General features: G+C 48.2%; 1 protein-coding gene across 1 annotated transcript; it reads right to left on the bottom strand.

Moving 5' to 3' along the window:
* Positions 1–530: 530 nt before the first annotated feature.
* NHP2 (NHP2 ribonucleoprotein) lies at positions 531–4,326 on the bottom strand. Its single transcript, XM_027076897.2, has 4 exons — positions 4,109–4,326; positions 3,960–4,029; positions 1,491–1,596; positions 531–879 (listed from the first exon to the last, which is right to left on the bottom strand). The coding sequence occupies exons 1-4, from the start codon at positions 4,254–4,256 to the stop codon at positions 754–756; spliced, it is 450 nt and encodes a 149-aa protein (XP_026932698.1). The 5' UTR covers positions 4,257–4,326; the 3' UTR covers positions 531–753.
* Between the last annotated feature and the right edge of the window lie 5,872 nt (positions 4,327–10,198).

Raw genomic sequence — 10,198 nt, 5'->3', positions numbered from 1 at the left:
CTCAAGCTCTTTTCAGTTTACCCCAGGGCACATGGAGCTTGGTCGCTGTGTGTACCCACGGAGCCCTGTGCTGGGCCTTAGAGAGCAGGAAGGCACCCTAAGTCTGAAATGTCTGAAGGGACTGGGTTACCGGGGTCATTGTGCCAAGTAGGAACGGTGGCCCAGGGTTTTGTTTCTAGCCTCATACCCCTCTTTCACATTTGCTGTGCACGTGGGTAAATGGTTTCCATACATTTCCCAGTGGCATTTCAGGCTCGTAGGGGCAGGGAAAGGAAGAAAGGAATGGGGGTGTGCCCAGCGCAGGGGCTGCAGGTTCTGGGCATGGGGTTGGCTGCAGTGGCCTCATCCTGAGGCCACCTACCATGGCCATGGGAGGGCCCAGACTCAGCCTGGGTCTGGCAGCAGCCTGGGACACCCTATAAGGCCTTCGGGTTGTCTGCCAAGAATGGCTGCTTCTACTCCCTCCTGCCCACCACCTCCTTGGCCCAGCAGCACCTGCCGCTGAAAAAAACACCCACAGACTCACCACCTTTTAGTCTTAGCCTTTACTTCCCCCACACTATACCCTCGGAGTGTTCTTCACCAATGCTCAACGGAACATTCCAGCTATGCCTTCACAAAAGAGCCGGCGGAGCTGCCCGGGAAGAAGACATGCTGCAGGGGACCAGGGCAATGCACAGACACAGGCCGCAGGAGGACAACCAGCTGGCCCACTGCCAGACCAACCACTTCCGGAGCAAGTGCCCGAGTCCTTCACATGGGTGGGGGCAGGGCCTGCACCTCCTCCAGGCACTCGTCATAAGCCTCCTGGTACTCCTCATGGGGCTTGACCATGATCACGCAGGTGGGGCGCTTGGAGCCTGCGGCTGCCCCCAGGTCCTGTGGAGCAGGGGAAAAAAAGGCTGCAAGACCCATGACCTGCTGGCCTCATCTGGCCCACAGACAAGTGCCGTGCAGTCTGCATGACACCATCATTTCAACTCTGCCAACTTTCGAGTCAGGTCCAGCAACACTGGGCCTACGCTGCCACATAGCAAGCACAAATGGGCTCTGGCCCAGCAGAGGCTATCTCCTTAGGCCGGACCTGTGTTCTCCTGGTCCCTGCCAACCTCCTCTCTGGGCCACGGCCCCTGTATAAGGATAAAGCCAGCTGCACAAGCCCCTTGAATGCCCACTCCTCCCCAAGCACAGCAGCCGCCTAACGGGACTAACACAAGCACTGCATCTTGGTCGACAGCACATCCACACACACCTCCTTTTCCATTCCCATGGTCCACGAGGGCAAGGATTCCCAGCTCACAAGAAGGAAAGTGAAGTGCAAAGCGCCAACGTGCAGTCCCTCAACCGGGAGCCGGTAGCGCCAAGGATCCATTCCGGTCTGCCTCCAGAGCCTGTGTTCTTTCCCACTGTGGCCTGCTCCCACAGACCTGATCCCACACCCGCTGTTCCAATGCTGACCAAGACTGGGGCGGGGGTCGTGTGCTCCTTACCGTCTTGGAGGGGATATAGACGTAGGGCAAATTCCGGTCCTCGCACATAACTGGGAGATGGCAGTATACCTCAATGGGCAATGTGTCTCCTGCCAAAACCATGATCCTGAAATGAGAGAAACCCTCATCTCTAACTTGCTCAGTCCCGCTTTCAGTCAAAAGTGCCTCTGTCCTGAGACCAGTAAGATGGACCTTGCTCTCAAGGACCCCAGTTATTAATGTGGATCTCCCACCTCCTGAAAGTATGCGCAAATTTGTGTTTGATGATCACCTTCCTCTGGGGAGGTGATCCCTAGTTCTCGGTAAATTAAGTAAATGCCACGAAGTGTGACAAGTGGGATCCCACTGGGACAGGTGAGGTATGGTAGTGACCCCAAGGAGTAAGCTCAGTTCTTGAAGAGTCAAGAAAGGAATCAGGATGGGGTGCCTGGGTGGCTGGCTCAGTTGGTTAAATGTCTTGACTTGATTTCAGCTCAGATCATGATCTCACTGTTTGTGAGTTTGAGCCCCATGTCAGGCTCTATGCTGGCGCAGAGCCTGCTTGGGATTCTCTCTCCCTCTCTGCCCCTGCCCTATCCACCTTCTCTCAAACAACTAAACAAACTGAAAAAAAAAAGAAAAAAAAAAAGGAATCAGGAGGGGACAATGGATCAGAAAGCTGGCACCTTCTTAGGGGTCAGGCAGTCCATGGAGGGGCTGGGTACAGGGAAAGCATTTAAGACTGAGAATCAGAATGGCACCACATACCCAGGAGCTGGCTGGCGGGGGCCTGGGATGGGCCTTTGGAATCTAGGATAGGGTAGACGAGAAGGCTAGAGAGATTAGTAGGGGCCATATCCAAAGGCCTTGAATGCTGGGCTGACAAGCATTCGCTCAGTCCCAAGAGTGACCAGAACTAATGAAGGCTTGCCAGAGAACCCTCAGGTAGGATACCTCTCTGGCAAGACGTCAGGCCTCTGGGGCAAGGAAGAGTGTTTCTCTAGAGAGTGACAGGCAAACATAAGGGAAGAGCTCTTGGTTCAAAGAACTGGGCCCGCTCTCCTCTAGTTTTTCTTTGGTCTTCTGGGCTCTCCTCTGCACACCTCTTCCTCTGAGTGGCCTTTAAGTGCTGGGGCTCCTCACAGCCTGATCCTTGGCTGCCCTCTCAGTACCTTCTCCCTGGGTGACCCCAGGCACTGCCATGGCCTCACTGCCATGTGCATACAACTCCCGAATCTGTTCTCTCCTGCCTGGCCTCTCCCTTCCAAGCTCCAAATCTATACAGCCACCTGCCAACTTGACAGTTCTGCTGGGGGGGGAGAGGGGGGGGGGCGGGTATAGGATGAGGCAGGTCATGTGTCTAAAACAAAACTCATGATCTTCCCTCTTCAGCTGGAATCCATACCTCCTCATTGCATGTCTGAAAGTCCTCTCAGATCCATCCACTTTAATTCTATTTCAGCCACCACTAACCTCATCAAAATCACCCCCACCTCCTCTAGACTGAAGCAGTCTCCTATCTCAATTTCCTTGTGTACTCTTGCGCCCCTGATCCTTTCCAGAGTTGCCAGAAAAATCCTAAGGGTAAACAATTCTGTCACTCCCTGGCTTTTAACCCTCAGTGGCCTGCAAAGCTGAGCATGAAAACTAAACTTACCACAGCTTACAAAGCCCCATGAGAAGGTAATACTTCTGTCCTCCACTATCCTCTCTCCTATTGTGGCACCCAGTACCTTCTGGCAGAACCCCTGCCCTCTTGGTCAGACTTCCCACTGGGCATCAAATAATCCCAGGACTGTTTATCTCTTGAGCACCAACAATGTACCATATACTTCTAGGGATAAAGCAACCAGAGGCTTTATCCTGTTTTCAAAGAGCTTACTGTCTGACCTGAGTGGGAGATCCTGGGAATAAGTAAGTTTCAGATTCTGACAGATGCCAAAAAAGTAATGAAGTCATTCTCACTACACCCTGTATACTACTTCAGTTATCTCAGAACTTTTAATTTTATGTGTATTTGATTAAAGACGGTCTCCCCATAGCACAGTGCCCGAAAAAGAATATAGACAATAGTCTATGAGTGAATGAAGCTGGTGTCTACCCTAAGTGAGTAGGCTTATACCATTCACTTCCCCAGTACTCACTTTCCCAGTGGTGTTACTTTTGCGCTCTTGTAAGTGATGTGATGTACCCACTAGCTGTATTGAAGGGAAGTCACGGGCTGTTTCCGTATGTGGGGCTGAATCCGATCACTTTTTTTTTTTTTAATGTTTAGAGAGAGGGAGAGAAAATCACAAGCAGGCTCCACGCTATCAGCACAGAGCCTGATGTGAGGCTCAATCTTACCAATTGAGGTTCAACCGACTGAACCATCCAGCGCCCTCCCCCGCTTTCAGCCGACTTTTCTCAAACACCTACTTAGTAGAGATACCTGTTATCGTTCAGAAATGCAAAATCCAGCGGCGGCGGGGTGGGGGGGGGGGTCCTTACCCTTTCTCGCCTTTGTTGATAAATTTCTGAACTTCCTTCACCCCGCGCCGAATCTGCTTCTGCTTCACAGCTGCAACGACAGAAGAATCAGTGTGGGGGTCTCGGCTCACCACCCGCGCCACCACCGGCCACCGCGGCGGCTGCAGCACCTTTCTTGATGCATTTGTAGAGCTTCCGCGTGAGACGGCGAGAAGCCAGGGGCTGCGCGATGGGGTTCAGATTCACTAGCAGCTCGTGGTAAGTGCGCTCCCCGAGGCAAGCCTCCGGCCCGTCTGGATCTGCCTTTATTTTGGTCATCGCAGTAGCAGCTGCTGCAACCGAGCCCGCAGCAGGCGAATCCACGCGGCCCGAGCCTCAGGAATCACTTCCGGGTCACCCCGTTCTGCGTAAGCCTGTCATACACCCCAGCCAATCGGGAAATGAAGTCTCTGACTCAGACCAATCGTTGACGCTCAGACCCTTAAATACAGGCCAAACGGGGCGGAGTCTCGGTCGGAGGGCGGAGCGGATAGGGGCCGGGGCCCAGAGGAGGCGGGGCCTGGCGAGGGCGGGAAGTGACTAGGGCACTGGCTCCTGCTGGTCTGAGAGTCCGCCTCACCGGTACTGGGAGCGGCGAAGGAGGCAGTACCTGCGGGGGGCGAAACCAGGTCTCAGGACTGGACCCTTCCTTGAGGGGCGGGGTCTGCGGCCGAGCGGAAGAATGGTGAATCCAAACCGCGGTAGAATCGGATCGTCAGATGGTTTTGGGCGAAGTGCCGCCGGTGCCGAGGTTGAGGTAAAGCTTCACGCTGCCAAGGGCCTCTTCCGTTCTCACACAGTTTCTCACACTCTTTGTGACCCCACTCACACTGAGCGCCTGTCTTCCCGCAGGGATCTGCTCAAATGTTACCCACGGGAGAGGTTCCCCTGCCACGCCCCCTGCCACCCCATCTAAAACTGCAGTCCCCACCCACTCCCACCGGCGCCCCCGACCCCTTTGTTTTCCTCCCAGTTCCTACTGCTGCCAGGCGTGCCGCACAATCCCCCGGCCTCGTGGAGATGCCCGAGTGGAGAGGGGGAGGAGAACGTGAGCGTCCCCGGGAACCCTGGGGCTGAGCCTTCGGGGCGCGGTGGGGGAGGTCTGCTAGTGGGCGCCCGCGCTGCAGGTGTCTGTAGAGCTTTGGTGGACGGTGACGCTGGGGCGGCGAGCTGGCCCAGACTAGGGTGGATCTTTTATCTCCAATTTCTTCCACCATGTCCCGGAACACTGGATGGATATGAATTAGATCATTGCTACAAATTACTTGCCTTGAATCCTACGATGGTAGGCCTGACATTTTTGTGGTGGCGGAATAGGCCAGTAAGTGGAACTTTTTTTTTTTTTTTTAATTTTTAAAGTTTATCTAATTTTGGGGGGGGGGGTGTTAATCTCTACATCGAAAATGGGGCTCGAACTCAGAACCCTGAGATCAGGAGTCGCACGTTTTTCCGACTCATCCAGCCAGGTGCCCCAGTAGTTGGAGCTTAAAAGTATGCAGGTGGGAAAAAAACAAAAACAAAAACGGAATACAGGTGGCTGTGGGAGCGCTGCTTAGTTAAGCCAATTTAAAAATTGAACTTTTAATCCTGTGACCAAGTGCAAAGTCATTCAATAAAAAACAAGTCGGTTGTTTACATTTAGCTTTTTTTTTTTAGATTTTAAAATTTTATTTAATTTTATTATTATTTTTTGTTAATGCGTATTTATTTTTGAGAGAGAGAGAGAGAGAGAGAGAGTGCAAGGGGGGGGGGGCAGAACGGCACTGAGCTGGCAGCGGTGAGCCCAACATGGGGCCCAAACCCACGAACCACCACCAGATCATGACCTGAGCTGAACAACTGAGCCACCCAGGTGCCCCTTCATTTAGCATTTAGCATTTAGATAAGAAAAATTAGGATGCAATCCATCCTACGCTTAGACCCCAAATAGTTTTCACAAATAGAAATGTTTATCAACTGAACAATGAAAATACATTATATAAGCAATAAAAAATAACATGAAAGTATACAAAATTTGTATGCACAACATAACAAGAAGATGTTTTCATTTTGGAATTCTCAAGAAAAGATAACCCCTTCCAGAGCTTTGACACTGGTAGTTACTTTCCTGCCTAGGACTTTGCTGTACCATTTCCCACCACTCCCCACACTTCCTTACACCTCCCTACACCTCTCTATACCCCCTTACACTCCCGTAGCCCACCCCCCCTCCCCATAGGTCCTGTAGTAGCAGTTTTGGCGGTCCCAGGGAAGTGCGTCCTAAAACTGTGAGAGCCCCCCTGTGGGCTTCCTGAACACATAACTGGCCGGGCTCTAAGGGTGCTTTTCTTTTCTTTTCTTTTCTTTTCTTTTCTTTTCTTTTCTTTTCTTTTCTTTTCTTTTCTTTTCTTTTCTTTTCTTTAATATTTATTTTTGAGAGAGAAAGCAGAGGGCACACGGGCAAGCAGGGAAGGGGCAGAGAGAGAAGGGGACAGAGGGTCTGATCCGAAGTGGGCTCTGTGCTGACAGCAGAGAGCTCAATGTGGGGCTTGAACTCATCAACCGTGAGATCATGATCTGAACTGAAGTTGGATGCTTAACCAACTGAGCCACCCAGGCGCCCCTGAAGGGTGCTTTTCTATTCCGGCTTCTGAGTGGTGTTCCTGTGAATGTTTTCAGCCTTGTTGGACTGATGACAATGTGTCAGAGTCACGAGGGGAAGAGGCACTGCTACATGTGTGCATGCGGCAGGATGAACTCTGTCCAGCAGAGAATTTCATCCCCGGGAAACCCAATCTGAGTAAATGTGCCTAATTGACCTTACCAAGGTCTCAGTTGTGAAGGCCTCTCCACGATCATAAGGCAGGAGGAAGGAAGTGAACATTTATGTGCCCAGCACACTACGTGGAGTATTTCCTCCCTTGCTCACAAAGAATGCCTTTATTATGCACAATTTATGGAGGCTCATAGGGTAAATAGCTCGGTCGAGCTCATACAAAGCTGGATTTCAATCCAGGTCCACTTGTCTGGAAGCCCACACTCTGCTTGGACTCTGTGATACATCCTCTGTCATACAACTACGTCATGTATTTTTATTTATTTATTTTTCATTTTTTATATAAATTTCTTTATTTTGAGAGTGTATGTGTGTATACATGAGCATGCATGAGCTCATGTGAGCAGGAGAGGGGCAGAGAGAGAGAGAGAGAGAGAGAGAGAGAGAGAATCACAAGCAGGCTCTGCGCTGGCAGTGTTAGCCCGATATGGGGCTTGAACTCACGAACCGTGAGACCATGACCTGAGCTGAGACCAAGAGTGGGATGCTTAACTGAGCCACCCAGGTGCCCCCTACACCATGTATTTTTAAAACCAGGCTCAGACCTCTGTGCCAGATCTGAAGTGGCTTGTGTGACTTTACTGATTTTGTTCTAATGGCTATTTGAGCTCACTTGAAGCAGTATAGACTGGATGAAACCATAATAGCTGAATGGGCGTTAGACCAGGGGTCTGAAGGACAAGTGACCTTGGGCAATTCATTTAACCTCTCTTGAGGCTTTAGCACCTTGTCTGTAAAGTGAGAAAGTTGGACCCAGATGGTCTAAGGTCCCATCTTTTGAAAAGATGGGGAGGATGATTTTTTTTAATTGTGATAAAATTTATGTACCATATAGTTTGCCCATTTAAAGTGTACAAATCAGTGGTTTTAGTATATTTTAATGAGTTGTGCAGATATCACCACAATTTGAAGACATTTACATCCCCTCAATAAAAACCCCTGTACCCTCTGACCCCCTCATTCTCTCCAGCCCTAAGCAACCCCTAATTTACTTTCTGTTCCTATAGATTTCCCTGTTCTGGACATTCCATCAAAATGGAATCATATAGCATGTGACGTTTTGTGTCTGGTTTCTTTCACTTAGCATAATGTTTTCTAGGTTTATCCATGTTGTAGCAGGTATCAGCATCTAGGAATATTATCACTTAACATTCCATTGTATTCTGCATTTTATCCATTTATCAGCCAATGGATGATTGGATCCTTTCTACCTTTTGACTGTTGTGAATAGTGCTGCTATGAACAATCATGTGCAAGTTTTCGTGTAGGCATATGTCTTCAGTCCTCATGGGTATACACCTAGAACTAGAAATCTTGGGTCTACGTTTAACTTTTTGGGGAATTGTCAAGCTGTTCACCAAAGTGGCTGCACCATTTTATATTCCTAGCATCAATGTACAAGGGTTCCAATTTCCCCACATTCTTTTTTGTTTTTTAAAGTTTATTTGTTTTGAGAGAGAGAGTATGCGCATGCAGGAGTGGGAGAGGGGCAGAGAGAGAGGGAGAGAGGGAGGGATCCTAAACAGTCTTCACACTACCAGTGCAGAGCCTGAATTGGGGCTCGAATTCATGAACTGTGAGACCATGACCTGAGCCAAAATCAAAGATGGGTAGCTTAACCGATGGAGCCACCTAGGCACCCCAAGTATTCACTGTTAAGTTTTTTGGGTATATATGCGTACCTATGTTTGTTTACATACATTAAATAATAGAAAATGGAGGCACCTGGCTGGCTCAGTCAGTAGAACATAGGACTTTTGATCTAAGGGTTGTGAGTTTGAGCCCTGTGTTGGATATAGAGTTTACTTCGAAATAAATAAATAAATAAATAAATAAATAAATAAATAAATAAATAAATAAAAGGGTACCTGGCTATTTCAGTCGTGGAGCATGAAACTCTTGATGTTGGGGTTGTGGGTTTGAGCCCCATGTTGGGTGTAGAGATTACTTAAAAATAAAGTCTGAAAATTTTTTTAAAATTTCATAATAAAATGAATTCTATTTAAAAAATAATATAATGTACTGTTCTGGCAATTTATTTCCCCTTATCAACATATCATGGGAGATGTTTCTATTTCTACCATAGAGATAAATCTTATTCTTCTAAGATCTTCATCACATTGCATTGTGCGGGTTTCCATAGTTTATTTAAGTAGCCCCTGCTAATGGATTTTAGTTTGTTTTTAGTGTTTTTACTATTTTGAGTAAGTTTGCAATGAATATTCTATCTTTGCTACTTTTGTGAGTCTATCCAGGATAAATTCCTAACATTTATAATTTTGATATCTGCAGTATTATCAGGTGATCCTCTAAAGAGGTACAATTTATTGGGGCACCTGGGTGCCTCAGCTGGTTGAGCATTTGACTTCGGCTCAGGTCATGATCTCGCAGTTCGTGGATTCGAGTGATGGCTCAGAGCCTGGAGTCTGCTTTGGATTCTGTGTCTCCCTCTCTCTGCCCCTCCCCTGCTCATTCTCTCTCTCTCTCTCTCTCTCTCTCTCTCTCTCTCTCTCAAGAATAAATAAACTTAAAAAAAATTAAAAGCAGTCTTCTGGAGGAGCAGTTCCAGCAGGGCAAGCTTCTTGCATGCATCGCTTCAAGACCAGGCCAGTGTGGCCAAGCAGATGGCTATGTGCTGGAGGGCAAGGAGCTAGAGTTCTATCTGAGGAAAATCAAAGCCTGGAAAGTCAGGTAATAAAAGGTGTTTATCCTGCCCTGTTAAAAAAAAAAAAAGTTAAAAAAAAAAAAAGAGGTACAATTTACAATTGTTCTGAATAGCGTCTCACCAACACTTGCCAAGACTGGGCTTTAGCGACTTTTTCTTTTTTTATGTTTGTTTATTTTTGAGAAAGAGAGCGTGAGCGGGGAAGGGGCAGAGAGAGAGGGAGACAGAATCTGAAGCAGGCTCCAGATTCTGAGCTGTCAGCACAGAGCCCCATGCGGAACTTGATCTCATGAGCCAGTAGATCATGACCTGAACCCAAGTTGGCTGCTTAACTGACTGAGCCACCCAGGAGCCCCTTTTAGCAACTTTTTTTTAGAGGGAAGAAAGTTGGTGATGATCCAGTAGGGACAAATAGTATCTTGTTTTCATTTACATTGATTTAGTTCTTGGGGAAGTTAGATATTATTTTTTTAAAGATTTTATTTTCAGGTAATGTTAGACACCCAACGTGGGGCTTGAACCCACAACCCCAAGATCAAGAGTCGCACACTCTACCAACTGATTCAGCCAGGTGCCTCTATATTTCGTGTTTTTACAGCTCATTTATGTTCTATTCTTGTCCAGTTTTTCTATATGGTGATCTCTTCCCGCTGTAGAAGAGCTTTTAGTACTTTAAGGCAAATGTCCTAGTGCTTTTGTGGTTTCACAGTTTGTATGAAAATGTTTGATCCATCAGGTTTA

This window comes from Acinonyx jubatus, chromosome A1 (genome assembly GCF_027475565.1).
Source record: "Acinonyx jubatus isolate Ajub_Pintada_27869175 chromosome A1, VMU_Ajub_asm_v1.0, whole genome shotgun sequence".
Classification (NCBI taxonomy): domain Eukaryota; kingdom Metazoa; phylum Chordata; class Mammalia; order Carnivora; family Felidae; genus Acinonyx; species Acinonyx jubatus.
The sequence above is the reverse complement of the archived record's forward strand: the minus strand, read 5'-3'. Positions and strand labels throughout refer to the sequence as shown.